Here is a 19,301-nt window from a genome sequence, read left to right on the forward strand (position 1 = left end):
TTAAAATTCGGCCCAGCATGGTGGCTCATGCCTGTAATCTTAACACTTTGGGAGGCTGAGGCAGGTGGATCACGAGGTCAAGAGATTGAGACCAGCCTGAACAGCATTCTGAAACACTGTCTCTACTAAAAATACAAAATTAGCTGGGGTGGTGACAGGTGCCTGTAATCCCAGCTACTTCAGCTACTTGGGAGGTTGAGGGAGGAGAACCACTTTAACCCAGAAGGCGGAGGGTGCAGTGAGCCAAGATCACATCATTCCACTCCAGCCTGGGCAACAAGCATGAAACTCTGTCTTTAAAAAAAAAAAAAAGTTTGTTGAGCATGTCATCAATAATTTTCAAATGGTTCAGTTTTTAAATTTAACTTTTATTTATTTATCTATTTATTTATTTGAGACACAGTCTTGCTGTCACCCAGGCTAGAATGCAATGATGTAATCATAGGTCACTGCAGTCTCAACCTCTCAGGCTCAGGCTATCCTCCCGCCTTAGCCTCTCGAGCAGCTAGGACCACAGGCATGCACCACCATACCCAACTAACTTGTATTTTTTGTAGAGCTGGAGTTTTGCCATGTTGCCCAGGCTGGTCTCAAACTTATGGGCTCAAGAGATCCTCCAACCTAGGCCTCCCAAAGTGCTGGGATCACAGGCATGAGCCACCATATCTGGCCATTTTTTAATAAGATAAAATAAAGTCAAGGTTGTTTCCTGATCACCATGCCAGCCAGCCATTTGTTTGCGTTTTTTCATTTACCATTCATTGAGCCTATGCTGTTTGCCAGACCCTGGGAATGCAGCAGACAAATACAGCAAAACAGACAAGGGTCTCCTGCTTTCATGGAGCTTACATTCTAGTCAGGGGACACCACGATAAACAAGTGAATAAGGAGAATTAAAGATTTTGGTGGTTGTAGTAAGAAACAGTGTTTGGGGACAGAATCTCTAAAGAGGTGATATGTGAGCTGAGACTGGAGGGATGCTGAATGTCTTAGCCTGTTCTGTGCTGGTAACAGAATACCTGAGGCTGGGGAATTTCTCATGAACAGAAATTTGCTGGCTCTTAGTTCTGGAGGCTGGGAAGTCTAATATCAATATGCCGGCATCTTGCAAGGGCCTTCTTGCTGTGTCATCACATGGCAGAAGGTAAGGAAAGGGAGGGAGAGCAAGCCAAGCACAGTGGCTTATGCCTGTAATCCCAGCATTTTGGGAGGCTGAGGCAGGAGAATCATTTGAGTCCAGGAGTTCAGGACCAGCTTGGGCAACCTGATAAGAGTGTGTCTCTACAAAAAGTTTTAAAAATTAGCCAGGCATGATGACATGCCACTGTCATCCCAGCTACTCAGGAGGTTAAAATGGGAGGATTGCTGGAGCCCAGGACTTTGAGGCTGTAGTGAGCTATGATTGTGTCACTGCACTCCTGCCTGGGCAATGCAGTGAAATCCTATTTCAAGAAAAGAAAAAAGAGAGAGCAAAAGGGGGCTAAACCTGCCCTTTTAGAATAAATCCACTTTCCTCATAATGGCAGAAATCCACTCATGAGGGCGGAACCGTCAAAGCCCAATCACCTCTCAAAGATCCTACCTCCTAATACCTCACAATGGCAAGCAATCTCAACATGGGTTTTGGAGGGGACACACGTTCCAACCAGAGCAAGGAGTCAGGTGCAGAAAGAGTTGGAGGAAAAATCTTCCAAGGTGAGGGCACAGCGGGTGCAAAGGCCACACAGCAGGCGGGAGCGGGTATGTTTGGGGAAGGGATGGCAGCCCGTGAGCCTGGGGCAAAGGCAGACGAACAGAAGCCCATCCTGGAGGGCAGCACCTGTCAGACAGGGCCTCAGAGGGCACCATGGCAGCAAGGCAGGGACAGCAAGTCATCAGACCTATTGCTTCTGGAATGTTTCACGAGACCCACAGGCCTTATCTGTGTCACTGTATTTGCTCTTTCCTGATGTACTATAAATAATTACTCAAACAGATTACACCCAAAGAAAAAGAACCCTCTGCCCTGTTTGCTGTGTATTCTGTGGTGTGTGCGTTTGGCTGGAACCTATGTGTGCCCTGACTGGTTTGGCCATACATGGGCTGCAGTAGGAGGAGTTGAGGGTCGAGGGGCAGAGCTGGAAGAGGAGACTCAGTTATTCTGGGGTGAGTTCTGCATTGTGCTGGAGGCAAATCACAGCTGGCCGGCACAGCAGAGCATACGTGATTGCCATTAGTACAGACAGCTCTAGCTGCCTCTGCAGAGGACCCCGCCCCCAATCCACTTCTCTACGAGTCAGAGGACAGCTTAGCTAGGGCACTCAGCCATTGCTAATGCTAGCTCATGGCTGCCTCTGTGCGAACTATAAAAATGGGCCCCTTCCTCAAGGGGTGTCCTAGCTAAGCTTCCCTTTACTTTCATCTATTGGCAAATTGTTGTAATATACTGATTTTATTAAGGAAAGTAACTTGACTGCTTTTTTTTTTTTTTTTTTAAACACAGGGTCATACTCTATTGCCCAGGCTGGAGTGCAGTGGCATGATCATAGCTCACTGCAGCCTCTAACTCCTGGGCTCAAGCAATCCTCCCACCTCAGCCTCCGGAATAGCTGGGGCTACAGGTGTCCATCACCACCCCCAGCTATTTTTTTGTGTGTTTATTGTATTTTTTAATTTTTGTGGGTACATAGTAAGTGTGTATATGGGTTACATGAGCTCTTTTGATATGGGCGTGGAATGTATAACAGTCACATCAGGGTAAATGGGATATCCATCACCTCAAGCATTTATTCATTGTGGTATAAACTACATATACTCTTAGTTATTTTAAAATATACGATTACACTATTTTTTACTATAGTCACTGTTTTTTTGTTTTGTTTTGTTTTGTTTTTTTTGTAGAGACAGGGTCTCTCTCTTTGTTTCCTGGGCTGGTCAACTCCTCTCTTAATAAATATTGGCCGAGCACGGTGGCTCATGTCTGTAATCCCAGCACTTTGGGAGGCTGAGGTGGGTGGATCACTCAAGGTTAGGAGTTTGAGACCAGCCTGGCCAACATGGTGAAATGCTGTCTTTACTAAAAATACAAAAAATTAGCTGAGCGTGGTGGCATGCACCTGTACTCCCAACTACTCAGGAGGCTGAGACAGGAGAATCGCTTGAACTTGAGAGGCAGAGGCTGCAGTGGGCTGAGATTGTACCACTGCACTCCAGCTGGGTGACAGAATGAGACTCTGTCTCAAAAATGAATGAATGAATGAATGAGTGAATGGATGAATGAATATCTCAATATGAAGGTGCTTCATAGATGTATTGGGCTTGGGCAAGATAGGTTGTGAACCATAGGTCGTGGCCCTGCTGGGATCCCTGACTCACCCCTCCTGCTGGAAGGCCCTCCTCCCTCTGCCCTGTTGCCTTGGTAACCTCCTCCTTTCCCTCTGTATCTCCTGGCAAGGTGCCGAGACTGGCTGGAGGCCCTGCACTGGTACAAAACTGCCCTGGAGATGACGGACTGTGATGAGGGTGGTGAGTACGACGGAATGCAGGACGAGCCCCGGTACACGATGCTGGCCAGGGAGGCCGAGATGCTGTTCACAGGAGGCTATGGGCTGGAGAAGGACCCGCAGAGATCAGGTGGGGCCTGGCAGACCTGCTCCTGGGCTGCAACAGGGCCAGGCTGGGAGGGACATAATTTCCATTCCACTGGGGGTTATGGCAAGATGACAGGCTGAATCTCTTCCTCCAGGGAGGGGCATTTATGGAGCTAGTGTGAAGATGAACATTGTTATTTTAATGGTTATATATTAGGGCTTTGTTGGGGGGGGTTGCAATTTTAAAAATTGAATTGAGATTTTCATAACAAAATTTGCCATCTTAAAGTTTATAGGGGGATTTTTCCTTTCCTTTCCTTTTTTTTTTTTTTTTTTTTTTTTTTTTTTTTTTTTTTTTTTTTGAGATGGGGTCTGGCTCTATTGCCCAGGCTGGAGTACAATGGCGCGATCTTGGCTTGCTGCAGCCTCCACCTCCCAAGTTGCAGCGATTCTCCTGCCTCAGCCTCCTGAGTAGCTGGGATTACAGGTGTGCCACCATGCACAGCAAATTTTTGTATTTTTAGTAGAGACGGGGTTTCGCCATGTTGGCCAGGCTGGTCTGGAACTCCTGTCCTCAAGTGATCCACCCACCTCAGCCTCTCAAGTGCTGGATTACAGGCGTGAGCCACCATGCCTGGCCCAGAGTTTCACTGTTGTAGCCCAGACTGGAGCGCAGTGGGCCATCTGTGCTCACTGCAACCTTCGCCTCCCAGGTTCAGGTGATTCTCATGCCTCAATCTCCTGCATAGCTGGGACTACAGGTACACACCCAGCTAATTTTTCTATTTTTAGTAGAGATGGGGTTTCCCCATGTTGGCCAGGCTGGTCTTGAACTCTTGATCTCAGGTGATCTGCCCGCCTTGGCCTCCCGAAGTGCTGGGATTATAGGTGTGAGCCATTATGCCTGGCCTTCTTTCCTTTTCTTTCTTTCTTTCTTTTTTTTTTTTTTTTTTTTTGAGACAGTGTCACTCTGTCACCCAGGCTGGAGTGCAGTGGTGTGATCTCGGCTCACTGCAAGCTCCGCCCCTGGGTTCACGCCATTCTCCTGCCTCAGCCTCCCAAGTAGCTGGGACTACAGGTGCCCGCCACCACACCTGGCTAATTTTTTATATCCGTGTTAGCCAGGATGGTCTCGATCTCCTAACCTCGTGATCCACCCCCCTCAGCCTCCCAAAGTGCTGGGATTACAGGCGTGAGCCACTGCGCCCGGCCCTTTTTCTCTTTGAGATAGAATCTCACTATGTCACTCAGGCTGACGTGCAGTGGCACAGTCATAGCTCACTGCAGCCTGGAACTCCTATGCTCAAGCAATCCTCTTGCCTCAGCCTCCCAAGCAGCACACCCAGCCAGTTTTTTAAAGTTTTTGTATTGACCGAGGCTTGCTGTGTTGCCCAGGCTGGTTTTGAACTCCTAGCCTCAAGCTATCCTCCTGCCTTGGCTTCCCAAAATCTTTGGATTACAGACATGAGCCACTACACCTGGCCCTAGTGGGTTTTACTATAGTAGTCATAATGTTGTGCAATTATCACCACAGTGTAATTGCAGAACATTTCCATCACCCCAAAAAGAAATCCCGTACCAGTTAGCAGTCCTCCCCCATCCTAGCAACCACTATACTTTTTGTCCCTATAGATTTGCCTATCCTGGAGATTTTATATAACTGGGAGTATACAATTTGTGGGTTTTTGCCTCTGCTTCTTGCATTTAGCATAACTTTTTCAAGATTTATCTGTGTTGAAGCACGTATCAGTACTTCATTCCTTCTTATTACTACGTAATATTCCATTTGGTGGGTATACAGCCTTTGTTTATCCGCTCATCAGTTGATAGATAAGTTGTATATATTTTTTTTCTGTTACATGATGTATTAATCTTCTTGGGCTGCCAAAACAAAATGCTATAGACTGGGTGGTTTAAACTACAAAAATTGCTGGGCACAGTGGCTCATGCCTGTAATCCCAGCACTTTGGGAGGCCAAGATGGGAGGATCACTTGAGTCTAGGAGTTCAAGACCAGCCTGAGCAACATAGGTAAACCTCGCCTCTACGAAAGAAATTGTTTTAATTAACTGGGTGTGGTGGCACATGCAGTGAGCCATGATCATACCACTGCACTTCAGCCTGGGCAACAGAGTGAGACCCTGTCTCAAATAAACAAAACAAAAAAAATTATTTCTCACAGTTCTGGAAGCTGGGAATTCCAAGATCAAGGTGCTGGCCAGTTTGGTTTCTGGCTTGTAGACAACAGCTTTCTCACTGTTTCCTCACATGACCTTTCTCCTGGATGCAAGTGGGGAGACAGCAAGAGAGCTCTGCTGTCTCTTCTGCTTCCTAAAAGGGCATGAGCTCTGTGTGATTAGGCCCAACCCTTATGACCTCATTTAAGCTTTATCACCTCCTCACAGGCTGCTAGAGTATGAACGTTCCCCTCCAAAGCTCATGTTGAACTGTAATCACCATTGTGAAGGTGTCAAGAGGTGGGACTAGGCCGGGCGCGGTGGCTCAAGCCTGTAATCCCAGCACTTTGGGAGGCCGAGACGGGCGGATCACGAGGTCAGGAGATCGAGACCATCCTAGCTAACACGGTGAAACCCCGTCTCTACTAAAAATACAAAAAACTAGCCGGGCGAGGTGGCGGCGCCTGTAGTCCCAGCTACTCCGGAGGCTGAGGCAGGAGAATGGCGTGAACCCGGGAGGCGGAGCTTGCAGTGAGCTGAGATCTGGCCACTGCACTCCAGCCTGGGTGACAGAGCGAGACTCCGTCTCAAAAAAAAAAAAAAAAAAAAAAAAAAAGAGGTGGGACTGTTAAGACGTGATTAATGTTGTTATCATGCAAGTTGGTCAGTCATCACAAAAGTAGCTTTGTTATAAAAGCAAATTTGGCCCCCTCTTGCTCACTTGCTTTCTACCGCTCTTGCTCTTCTGCCTTCTGGCATGGGATGATGCAGCACCAAGGCTGTTGCCAGATGCTGGTGCTATGCTCTTGGACTTCCCAGGCTGTAGAACTGTGAGCCAAATAAATTTATTTTCATTATAAATTATTTAGTCTGTGGAATTCTGTCATAGCAACATAAAGTGGCCTAAGACACAGACTGTGTGTCTCGAAATGCAGTGCAGTGACATTTGTGAATGAAGAGTTCAACATATGAATTTATGGATGGGGAGCCTAGTGGGGACACAGTATTCAGTCCCTAACATATAATAAACATACTAAGTTCCTAATTTCATAGTTATGAGGCTAAGTTTTAAAAGTTTTTAAGTTATATTTTAAAAATGAACAAAGAATAATGCAAATCTAGGCTGGGCACAGTGGCTCATGCCTGTAATCCCCAGCACTTTGGGAGGCCAAGGTGGGCGGATCACCTGAGGTCAGGAGTCCGAGACTAGCCTGGCCAACATGGTGAAACCCTGTCTTTACTAAAAATACAAAAATTAGCCAGGCATGGTGACAGGTGCCTGTAATCCCAGCTACTCAGGAGGCTGACACAGGAGAATCGCTTGAACCCCAGAGACAGTGGTGACAGTGAGCTGAGATCCCACCACTGGACTCCAGCTTGGGTGACAGAGTGAGACTCCATCTCAAAAAAAGAAGAATGATGCAAATCTATAATCTTTTAATTTGAAATTTCTAAATCCAAAAAGCTCCAAAAACCCGAAGTATATTTGTATGTTTTGCACAAATTCACCTGATGAAACCTGACCTAGCTGACATGAAGCTGTTTATAAGTCTTCATTTCTTCTACTTTTGCACATCCCCAATTAGTTCTGAAGAAGTTCTCACCCTGATTCTCATGGGCTCAAATTGAATCATCTACATACCCCAAACCAACAGTAGTTATTGTGTAGATGGCTTACTTTGATTGGCCATGACTAAGTCTGGACCAATAGCTGTGGCTTGGTGGGGGATGGGAAGAGTGCTGTGATTGGCCGGAGTTGATCACAGGCCCACCTTTAGAGCCCTGCCAAGAACACCTGGAGGGAGAGGGCCCACGGAGTAGTTTGAGTTCTTAAGGAAACCTCAGGGTGTTCTTCTGGGAAGGGTGATGGGGGACACTGGGCTGGCAAAAACAACAGGTGGTTCACCTCTTTGTGCCCCCCTTTGCTGTCTTTCAGGGGACTTGTATACCCAGGCAGCAGAGGCAGCGATGGAAGCCATGAAGGGCCGACTGGCCAACCAGTACTACCAAAAGGCTGAAGAGGCCTGGGCCCAGATGGAGGAGTAACCAGGAGAATCACTGTCAGCTAGTCCCAAGCAAAAGGGCTAGGAGGAAAGATTTAAAAACAAACAAACAAAGAAAAAAAAAAAAAAAAACTTATTTAGTTTGGGGAGGGAAAGCATTTTTAGTGTGTTGTAAATCAAATTTTGTATTTCATTTTTTGACTCTTGAAAATATCTTTGCTACTTGGCAGCTACCAGCAGAGACTCTATAGTTGTCTCTTAGGGCAGTATTCTGGGGAAGCGGGGCTTGAAAAAAGCAGCCTAATGAACCAACATACCATTTTGCGGTTCTTTTTTTTTTTTTTTTCTTTTTTTTTGAGACAGAGTCTTGCTCTGTCACCCAAGCTGGAGTGCAATGATGTGATCTCAGCTCACTGCAACCTCCACCTCCGCCTCCTGGGTTCAAGCGATTCTACTGCCTCAGCCTCCCAAGTAGCTGGGATTACAGGCACACACCACCACACTCAGCTAATTTTTGCATTTGTAGTAGAGATGGGGTTTCACCATGTTGGCCAGGCTGGTCTCGAACTCCTAACCTCAGGTGGTCCACCCGCCTCAGCCTCCCAAAGTGCTGGGATTACAGGTGTGAGCCACCATGTCTGCCCATTTTGTGGTTCTATTTTCATTTTTCTTTCTTTTTTTTTTTGTCACGAGATATAAGAAAGTGCTTTTTGCCTTGAATGGACAGTTTTAGGGCTCTGCTCACTAGTCGTTTCAGGTTGGACTGAAATCTCAGGCCCATGGAGCCCTGTGTTTTGTGCATCAGGATAAGAAATGAAGCGTTGCACGTTGGCTTTCCAAAGTCACGGGGTGTGTGTTGCTGTGGCTTAGTGCAAAGCGTTCTTTCTCAGAGCATTTAGAGGCATGCATGGCATTTTTTCAGTGGGTGTGAGATTGCACAATACCCAGGCTCCCTTCTACCATGGGGAAGGACCTGCATATTGGCTGTTTTCTATTTTTATTTTTTATTTTTTTTTATTTATTTTTATTTTATTTTTATTTTATTTTTATTTTATTTTTTTTTTTTTTTTTTGAGGTGGAGTCTCGCTCTGTCGCCCGGACTGGAGTGCAGTGGCCAGATCTCAGCTCACTGCAAGCTCCACCTCCCGGGTTTACGCCATTCTCCTGCCTCAGCCTCCCGAGTAGCTGGGACCACAGGCGCCCGCCACCTCGCCCGGCTAGTTTTTGTATTTTTAGTAGAGACGGTGTTTCACCGTGTTAGCCAGGATGGTCTCGATCTCCTGACCTCGTGATCCGCCCGTCTCGGCCTCCCAAAGTGCTGGGATTACAGGCTTGAGCCACCGCGCCTGGCCTATTGGCTGTTTTTTAAACTTCTAGTTTAATTTCCTTCCATAATGCTACTGATTTTCTGGCGTACAGCCGAATTCCGTTTTTTTAAGCATGCTTTCTACGGTGGGCTTTTCAAAACAGGTTTGAATTTTGTATGCACACATTTACTACCTCTAACTCCTACATCAGCTAGTGTGGAAGAGGGGTGCACCTCAAAGCTTTTACACATAAGGACAGCGGCTTGTAATGTTGGAACCTTTCCTTGGAATGTCGGAGCCTTTTCTCCAAGCAAACACGCCCTGTGCATCTCAGTGGCAGCTTCCACAACATGACTGCAGTGTCTCTTGTACAGTATTCCTGGGTGTTTCCTTAGCGTCTGGATGTTCTTACGTGAAATCTGCTCCCCAGCCCTGGTCATTGGCATTTTCTGCTTGAAGCTGGGCTGATTTTCTTGTAATTTGCAGCAGGACGCTTTCAGCAGCAGTCCCTTGGGATTTTATCTAAGTTGTTTGAGGATGAGAGGGCAAGAACTATAAACGCTCATTAATTCCCATAGCCTCCCCAGGGCCAGACAATGGTGATCGTTATTTAATGAGCTTTTCCTTTAAACGGAATTGGGTTCTCACATTAGTATGATTTCATTTGATGTTTCAATAGCAAAGATGCTGGGCACGGTGGCTTCTGCCTATAATCTCAGCACTTTGGGGGGCCAAGGTGGGAGGACTGTTTGAGCTCAGGACTTCAAGACCAGCCTGGGTAAACATGGCAAGACTCTATCTCTACCAAAAAAAAAAAAAAAAAAAGACAAACTGCTTTGATCAACCCTAAATTCGAAAGCAGCCTCTTTTTCTTTGTTTAAAAGTCAAAACATAAAAAAGCAGAGTATAACATACAAACCATTCTTTTTTTTTTTTTTTTCAGACGGTGTCTCGCTCTGTCCCCCTGGCTGGAGGGCAGTGGCACAATCTCGGCTCACTGCAAGCTCCGCCTCCCAGGTTCCCGCCATTCTCCTGCCTCAGCCTCCCGAGTAGCTGGGACTACAGGCGCCCGCAACCGCGCCTGGCTAATTTTTTGTATTTTTAGTAGAGACGGGGTGTCACCGTGGTCTCGATCTCCTGACCTTGTGATCCGCCCGCCTCGGCCTCCCAAAGTGCTGGGATTACAGGCGTGAGCCACCGCACCCGGCAACAAACCATTCTTAACTGTTCATTAAAATGGGTCCTTCAACACCTTAGTGGGGTTTGTTGTTGTGCTTATGCAGAGAGATTATTTTCTTTTTATTATTATAATTTTTGAAATAGAGATGGGGTCTCACTGTGTTGCCCAGGCTGGTCTCGAACTCCTGGGCTTAAGTGAGCCTCCCACCTCAGCCTTCCAAAGTGCTGGGGTTACAGGCAGGAGCCACTGTGCCCAGCCAACACTTCAGTGTTGGCTGTTTTGGAGGCATGAACCCATGCAAGCGGTAGTTCCAAAGTTCAGTGTGTACCCTCAAATGAACAATCAAGCAGGTAAAATTACTCTTGAAAAAAAATCCCTTTACCACCCATAAATGACAGTGACTTTTTCAGTATGGACTCATCATAGCCAGTTTTCCTTTTGAAGTTGGAACTGATCACCCTTTTGTCATCTGTACCAGATCAGTAGTTGGTTTGTGTTACATTTTGTGTGTGTGTGCACGTGTTTTAAACCAGTGCATATAAATTGTATGTTAAATGTAAGTAACTTTAAGGTGACTTATCTCTTCACAGTAATCAAGCCTCATATAATTCATGCTTTTTAAATTCAGCCAGCCCCCTATCTCTCTGAAATTTTATTATGTAAATAATTTGTCTTCCCTGATCACTCGTTTAAATTCTTTGTCATATGTCATCTCTTCTCTAGCAGGAATTGGCAAACTTTTTTGTAAAGGGGTAGAAAGTGAAGATTTTAGGCTTTGCAGGCCATATGACCTCTGCTGCAAATGCTCAACCTTGCTGTTGTAATGTAAAAGCTGCCACAGACACTACGTGAACACGAATGAGCGTGGCTGGTGTTCCAATAAAACTTTATTTACACGAACAGGTGGCCCTCTGGGGCTGTCGTTTGTCAACTCTTGCTCTAACCCTTGACTGAGAGCTACATAAGCCCTGAGGGCAGGATCTATCTCAATTTTGTGCTCCCGAGGGCGCCAAAACACAGTGCTTTGGCATAGAGTAGGCACTCAACAAATGTGTCAACAGATGGAGAGCCAGCGCTAGTCAGTGCACTCACCCTTTGAGGCTCTGGTTTCTCCAAACAATGATTCATTGTCTGGATTGGCTGGAACCGTCACCCCCGCAATTCTATGCCCCACCCACGTGACCTTAATGCCAGTTGCTGGTCTGTTGCTCTTCTGGGTCACCCCCACAATTCTATGTCCCACCCACCCACGTGACCTTAATGCCAGTTGCTGGTCTGTTGCTCTTCCGGAAGGCGGAGATGGCCTGGATGTAGAGCTAAGCAAATGCTTCTTTAAGGGCCCTTAAGAGTGAAAAAGTGGCTGGGCACGGTGGATCAAGCCTGTAATCCCAGCACTTTGGGAGGCCGAGACGGGCGGATCACAAGGTCAGGAGATTGAGACCATCCTGGCTAACATGGTGAAACCCTGTCTCTACTAAAAAATACAAAAAACTAGCCAGGCGAGGTGGCAGGCGCCTGTAGTCCCAGCTACTCGGGAGGCTGAGGCAGGAGAATGGCGTAAACCCGGGAGGGGGAGCTTGCAGTGAGCTGAGATCCGGCCACTGCACTCCAGCCTGGGCGACAGAGTGAGACTCTGTCTCAAAAAAAAAAAAAAAAAAAAAAAATGAAAAAGTAACTTGCAAGAGATTGAGATCCTTCTCAGCTAGAAGAACTTATTCCACCTTCAAAACCTAGTTTGGGCTGGGTGCAGTGGCTCATGCCTGTAATTCCAGCACTTTGGGAGGCTGAGGCAGGTGGATCACCTGAGTTCAGGAGTTTGAGACCATCCTGGCCAACATGGTGAAACCTCATCTCTACTAAAAATACAACAAAAAAAAGCCAGGTGTGGTGGTACACACCTGTAGTCCCAGCTACTTGGGAGGCTGAGGCAGGAGAATTGCTTGAACCCAGGAGGCAGTTTGCAGTGAGCTGAGATTGTGCCACTGCACCAGACTGGGCGACAGAGTAAGACTCCGTAAAAAAAAAAAAAAAAAAAAAAAAAAAAAAAAAAAAAAAAAAAAAAAAAAAAAAAAAAAAACCTAGTTTTGTGCCTTCTGAAGATAGTTAGGGCATCTTCTTTTTCCACAAATGCTGGACATGCCAAAAAACAAACTCAAAACCCAGGACATTCCACCCCAACTGGGATAATATCGAGACCATCTTCAACTGCAAGAAGCAGGTGAAAGTCCAGGAAATTGGCAGAGCCAGGATTATCATCCAGTACTTTCATTTCACAAATGGAGAAACCAAGGTTCTGCCAGCTAGATTTTTTTTTTTCACAGTATCATTGCTAGCAAGGCACTAAGCTGGAGCTGGGATTTGAGAGCTGCTGCTATTTAGAGGATCTTGGGAATAAAATTTAAAGTTAAACTGGAGTTTAAAGGCCCTTTCAGTTTTGCTATAGGCAAGAGAAAAAAAATGAATGAATGGACAGATGGCTTTATGGGTGTAAGAAAGAAGAGAATAAAACTCCCAAACCCCAGTGTTCTTGAATATCTCTTCTCCCGCTGACCAAAGGCACTCTGGGAATTTATCATCAAATGCAACTTTGACCTCCAAGCCAAGTAAACTGCTCTTGTTGCTATTTTAGTGGCTTGTTTTTTTAAGACACAAGGTCTCACTTTGTTACTCAGACTGGAGTGCAGTGGCATGATCATAACTCGTAGGCTCAACCTCCTGGGCTTCAGTGATCCTCCTGCCTCAGCCTCTCAAGCAGCTAAAACTACAGGTGTGTACCATCACACCTGGCTAATTTTCTTCTTTTTGAATTGGAGTCTCGCTGTGTCACCCATGTTGGAGTGCAATGGCACGTCTCGGCTCACTGCAACCGCCGCCTCCCAGGTTCAAGCGATTCTCCCTGTCTTCAGCCTCCCGAATGGCTGGGACTACAGGCACCCGTCATCACGACCAGCTAATGTTTGTAGTTTTAGTAGAGATGGGATTTCACCATGTTGGCCAGGCTGGTCTCGAACTCCTGACCTTAGGTGATCCACCTGCCTCAGCCTCCCGAAGTGCTGGGATTACAGGCGTGAGCCACCGTGCCAAGCCACGCCTGGCTATTTTTTAAAATTATTTTTTGCAGAGACAGGGTCTCACTATGTTGCCCAGGCTGGTCTTGAACTCCTTGGCCTCAAGTGCTCCTCCCACCTCAGCTTCCCAAAGCGTTAGGATTACAGGCGTGAGCCATTGTACCTGGCCCTGCTTTCGTGGCTTTATTTCCTTTCATCTCAGCACATTTTGTCTGCAGTACTAGACATGTTTTACAAATCAACCAGTGTTTACACAAGTATATGCAACTTGTTTTGGGGGGAAAGGAGACAAAATATGCATATTCTCCGTGTGGATTTGTGCCTCTTAATTGTGTTTCCAGTCTCTAAGGCAACCCTTTAACCTACTCAAGATGGGGCCCAGAGAAGTGGCCCGTGTTACAGATTTATTTTGGCATATGTACTAAGTTCCATTTTCTCTTTACAAATAAAAGTGTTTTCTTTCCTGTCTCAGATTCAAATGTCTCCTAGTTAACAATAACAATAATTTAAATAAATAAATAAATAGCCGGGTGCGGCAGCTCACGCCTGTAATCCCAGCAGTTTAGGAGGCGAGGCGGGTGGGATCACCTGAGGTCGGGAGTTCGAGACCAGCCGGGCCAACATGATGAACCCCTGTCTCTACTAAAAACACAAAAATTGGCCGGGCAAGGTGGCATACACCTGTAGTCCCATCTGCTCAGGAGGCTGAGACAGGAGAATCGCTTAAATCTGGGAGATGGAGGTTGCACTAAGCTGAGATCATGCCATTGCACTCCAGCCTGGGCAACAAGAGCGAAACTCCATCTCAAAAAAAAAAAAAAAAAAAAAAAAGGGTCGGGCGTGGTGGCTCACTCCTGTAATCCCAGCACTTTGGGAGCCCAAGGCAGGAGGCTGAGGCTGGCGGATCACGAGGTCAGGAGATCGAGACCATCCTGACTAACACGGTGAAACCCCGTCTTACTAAAAATACAAAAAAAAAAAAAAAAAAACAAAAACAAAACCCGGGCGTGCTGGCGGGCGCCTGTAGTCCCAGCTACTGGGGAGGCTGAGGCAGGAGAATGGCGTGAACCTGGGAGGCGGAGCTTGCAGTGAGCTGAGATTGTGCCACTGCACTCCAGCCTGGGCGACTGAGCAAGACTACATCTCAAAAAAAAAAAAAAAAAAAAAAAAAAAAGTAGCTGCTGCGGGCAGGGGTCGACTGGAAGTCTCATATGCCATCTGAAAGCGGCAGCCATGATTCTACTTCAAATGATTGCCACTGTGGGAAGCGTGGGCTCAACGTTGTCCCATTTTCCAGTGTTTCAAGAGCTGATGAAAACTTTTTTTTTTTTTTAATGCAAGGCCTTCTGTTCTTTAACGTTTGTAATAAATTCTAATAACTTTGAAAAGCCTTCCAGAGGCCGGGCGCGGTGGCTCAAGCCTGTAATCCCAGCACTTTGGGAGGCCGAGACGGGCGGATCACGAGGTCAGGAGATCGAGACCATCCTGGCTAATACGGTGAAACCCCGTCTCTACTAAAAAAATACAAAAAACTAGCCGGGCGCGGTGGCGGGCGCCTATAGTCCCAGCTACTCGGGAGGCTGAGGCAGGAGAATGGCGGGAACCCGGGAGGCGGAGCTTGCAGTGAGCTGAGATCTGGCCACTGCACTCCAGACTCCAGCCTGGGCGACAGAGCGAGACTCCGTCTCAAAAAACAAAAAAAAAAAAAAACAAAAAAACAAAACAAAAAAAAAAAAAACAACAACAACAACAAAAAAAAAGCCTTCCAGATTTGGCTCATCTGCTGTCAGTTTGCTTTAGAGAAAGTATTAGAACCTCTCATTTCTTCATTTGCTCATCTATAAAACATAGAGTTTTAGGCCGGGCGCGGTGGCTCAAGCCTGTAATCCCAGCACTTTGGGAGGCCGAGACGGGCGGATCACGAGGTCAGGAGATCGAGACCATCCTGGCTAACACAGTGAAACCCCGTCTCTACTAAAAATACAAAAACTAGCCGGGCGAGGTGGCGGGCGCCTGTAGTCCCAGCTACTCGGGAGGCTGAGGCAGGAGAATGGCGTGAACCCGGGAGGCGGAGCTTGCAGTGAGCTGAGATCCGGCCACTGCACTCCAGTCCGGGCGACAGAGCGAGACTCCGCCTCAAAAAAATAAAAAAAAATAAAAAATAAAACATAGAGTTTTTCTGTTTATCTTTCAGACAGAGTCTTGCTCTGTTGCTCAGGCTAGAGTGCAGTGGCAAGATCTCCGCTCACTGCAACCTCTGCTTCCCAGGTTCATGTGATCCTTCCACCTTAGACTCCTCACGAGTAGCTGGTACTACAGGTGAGCACGACCACACCCGGTTAATTTTTTAGGGGGTGTTTTTTGGTTTGTTTTTGTTTTCTTTCAGTACAGACAGCGTTTTGCCATCATGCCCAGGCAGGTCTCAAACTCCTGGGCTCAAGCAATGCACCTGCCTTGGCCTCCCAAACTGCTGGAATTGCAGGCGTGAGCCACCGTGCCCAGCCTAAAGAATAATTTTTACCATTACAGAGTTGTAAGCTTCAGAGAAGATAATACATGGTAAAGTGCTTTTTTATTTTTATTTATTTATTTTAAGACAGGGTCTCACTCTGTCACCCAGGCTGGAGTGCAGTGGTGCGATCTCAGCTCACTGCAAACTCCGCCTCCCGCGTTCAGGTGATTCTCCCGCCTCAACCTCCCTAGTAGCTGGCATGACAGTACAGGCTTGCACCACCATGCCTGGCTAATTTCTGTATTTTTAGTAGAGACAGGGTTTCGCCATGTTGGCCAGGCTGATCTCCAACTCCTGGCCTCAGGTGATCCACTCACCTCGGCCTTCCAAAGTGCTGGAATTATAGGTGTGAGCCACCATGCCCAGCCTAAAGTGCTTATTTAATCCCAAGTTTAAGAAAATCTTGGTTACCAGTTGATCTTTTGGTTTTAAGCTAATTTTTTTTTAAATTTTAAATATTAGTGTAACTATGCATGGTAGGTTGAACGTACATATTTAGGTCCACTTGTTCCTAAATCTCCAGTGCAATGACTGGAAGTGGATTTTTTTTTTTTTTAATCGTGTAAGCCTGTGAGGATGAAGAGAAAGAGGATTCAACAGCAAGTTTTGGGTGCTGGAAAGTAGGTAGACTGTAATTGAATTTACAGACCTAAGAAGTCTGGATCCTAGATCAGCAGTAGGGAAATCTGAGAAACGACCCAATTTTCATTGCTGAACAAGCCTTGCAAGGCTCAGAAATTGGCATGAGGAGGCCTGCACAGTGGCTCATGCCTGTAATCCCAGCACTTTGGGAGACTGAGGTGGGCAGATCACTTGAGGTCAGGAGTTCAAGCCCAGCCTAACCAACATGGTGAAACACCATCTCTACTAAAAATATAAAAATTAGCCAGGCTGAGGCAGGAGAATCACTTGAGCCCAGGAGGCAGAGGTTGCAGTGAGCCGAGATCACACCACTGCACCCCAGCCTGGGTGACAGAACGAGACTCCATTTCAAAAAAAAAAAGAGAGAAGTTAATAAAGAAAACTTTTCTGATGGTTTTGTTACAGCATACGTCAAAATGTTATTACAGTCTTGGCCAAGCGTGGTTGCTCACACCTGTAACCCTGGCACTTTGGGAGGCCAAGATGGGAGAATTGCTTGAGGCCGGGAGTTCAAGACCAGCCTGGTCAACATAGTGAAATCCTATCTCTTAAAAAAAAAAAAAAAAAAAAAAAATTACAGTCTGGCTGCAAGTATAAACCCACTGGGAATTCAAAGATTCATACTTGGTAGGGACATTTTCTAAAAATTTATTTTTTATTATAGTATACCTAATTAAACTGCACACTCTTAAGTATACAGGTTGATGAATTTTTACATTTGTACACATCTGTGTCTTAACAACCCAGTTCAAGATATTAGAATCTTTGCAGGACTACAGAAGCCCCCCTGGACTCCCTCCCAGGCAATACACCCTCTCCCCACCCCGAAAAATGTTGGCCACTCTTCTGACCTCTATCTTGATAGAGACATTTTATAGGAGAGAGAATGATTAATCATTGTTAGACAAAACAGAAAAGAATGTTCCGTTAAAGGTCATTGCACTTTTGCCTGACAAATGACCGTCAACTGAGTGAGTAGAACGCTAGTTTCCCAGTGCAAATCTCAATGCTCTTAAATTTCCTTTTTTTTTTTTTTTTTTTTTTTTTTTTTTTGAGACGGAGTCTCGTTCTGTCGCCCAGGCTGGAATGCAGTGGCCGGATCTCAGCTCACTGCAAGCTCCGCCTCCTGGGTTCACGCCATTCTCCTGCCTCAGCCTCCCCAGTAGCTGGGACTACAGGCGCCCATCACCTCGCCCGGCTAGTTTTTTGTATTTTTTAGTAGAGACGGGGTTTCACCGTGTTAGCCAGGATGGTCTCGATCTCCTGACCTTATGATCCGCCCATCTCGGCCTCCCAAAGTGCTGGGATTACAGGCTTGAGCCACCGCGCCCGGCCAATGCTCTTAAATTTCAAAAGAAAAGTGCTCAATGCTTGAGCATTTATCAGGAATGCTAGTTTCTCTCCAGAAGGAGGTTCTTACAGAAAGATTTGGTCTCAGGCCAGATTTGGGAGCATTTTCCTTTTAGGGGAGCAAGGGAGAAAAGAATGGAGGGGATCCAGGACTGAGACCCCACACCTACTTCCGCTGTCCGCAGCCTAGTGTTTATGATATAGGGACAGGCACACAAAGAATAGTCGGAGTTTCAGCATATCCCTCCCTTGTCCTGCATCCCGCTGCTGAGACCCTGTAGGTCCAGGGGTTCTGATGCAACATTCCGCATCTCTTGCTGATTGATTTCATGTCTGATTGTCATGAGAAAACTGTGTAAGGGGCTGCTGGACTGTAAGAAACTCTCAAAAGGGTGCTGTGCCTTCCAGGATCAGCTGTTTCCCTGCAGGGTCCCTGTGGACTAAGCGTCCTACTCAGTATGTGTTTGTAGGAAGAGACTTGAATTGCTCCAGAATGTTCTAGCAGAAATGTCTCGGCCTTAGGAGTTCAAGATCAGCCCTGGCGATATAGCGAGACCCCTGTCTCTGTGAAAAAAAAAGTTTTTAACTAGCCAGGCATGGTGTCACGTTCCTGCAGTCCCAGCTACTAAGGAGGCTAAGATAGGAGGATCGCTTTAGCACAGGAGGTCAAGGCTGCAGTGAGCAATGATTGTGCCACTGCACTCCAGCCTGGGCAACAGAGCAAGAACTTGCCAAAATAAAAAAAAAAAAATTTACTGGCTGGGCGCAGTGGCTTATGCCTGTAATCCCAGTACTTTGGGAGGCCGAGGCGGGCCGATCAAAAGGCCAGGAGATCGAGACCATCCTGGCTAACATGGTGAAAACCCATCTCTACTAAATATTCAAAAAATTAGCCGGGCGTGGTGGCAGGCGCCTGTAGTCCCAGCTACTGGGGAGGCTGAGGCAGAAGAATGGTGTGAACCCCGGAGGCGGAGCTTGCAGTGAGCCAAGATCGCGCCACTGCACTCCAGACTGGGCCACAGAGCGAGACTCTGTCTCAAAAAATAAAAATAAAATAAAATAAATAAAACACACACAAAGACACACACACACACACACAGCTTCATTTGAGCCTTTGCCATGCAAGGGGGAGGGGGTTATTGTTTACAGCTGACAGCTACCAAGTAGCACTGGGCTTTAGCAGAGAAAGGGAATTTATTACAATGATAAAGGGATGCCTCCAAGAGTGGACAACCCACTGGGCCTTGGAAAGGGTCTGGAGCTGGAAGTCAGAAAACCATCAGGATTTCCCTGAATCTGCTCTTCTCACTCTCTCATTCCCTCTTTTTCTATGCACTGGCTTTTGTCTACCTCTCCAACTCACCTCACAGAATATAGCCATGCGAAATCCCCCTTTCTTCCTAGTTTTAGCCAGCCTCAGAGACTAATTCCAATGCAACACGGTCAAATTAACAAATCAGGCCAGGCGAGGGGCCTCATGCCTGTAATCCTAAC

General features: G+C 46.5%; 1 protein-coding gene across 2 annotated transcripts in view; it reads left to right on the forward strand.

The window, feature by feature from the left end:
* EEF2K (eukaryotic elongation factor 2 kinase) overlaps nucleotides 1–8,841 on the forward strand; it is an 85,084-nt gene extending 76,243 nt beyond the window's left edge. Inside the window, exons 16-17 of one of the 2 annotated variants that reach the window (XR_004055440.1) lie at nucleotides 3,434–3,612; nucleotides 7,682–8,841. Coding sequence is in view for 1 of the 2 variants with exons in the window: in XM_010388599.2 (XP_010386901.1) it covers nucleotides 3,434–3,612; nucleotides 7,682–7,791 (289 nt within the window). In the remaining variant the exon portion in view is untranslated. The remainder of the gene's footprint in view (nucleotides 1–3,433; nucleotides 3,613–7,681) is intronic. The other variant, XM_010388599.2, reaches the window with a different exon arrangement.
* Nucleotides 8,842–19,301: the final 10,460 nt, after the last annotated feature.

Source organism: Rhinopithecus roxellana, chromosome 20 (genome assembly GCF_007565055.1).
Source record: "Rhinopithecus roxellana isolate Shanxi Qingling chromosome 20, ASM756505v1, whole genome shotgun sequence".
Taxonomy (NCBI): domain Eukaryota; kingdom Metazoa; phylum Chordata; class Mammalia; order Primates; family Cercopithecidae; genus Rhinopithecus; species Rhinopithecus roxellana.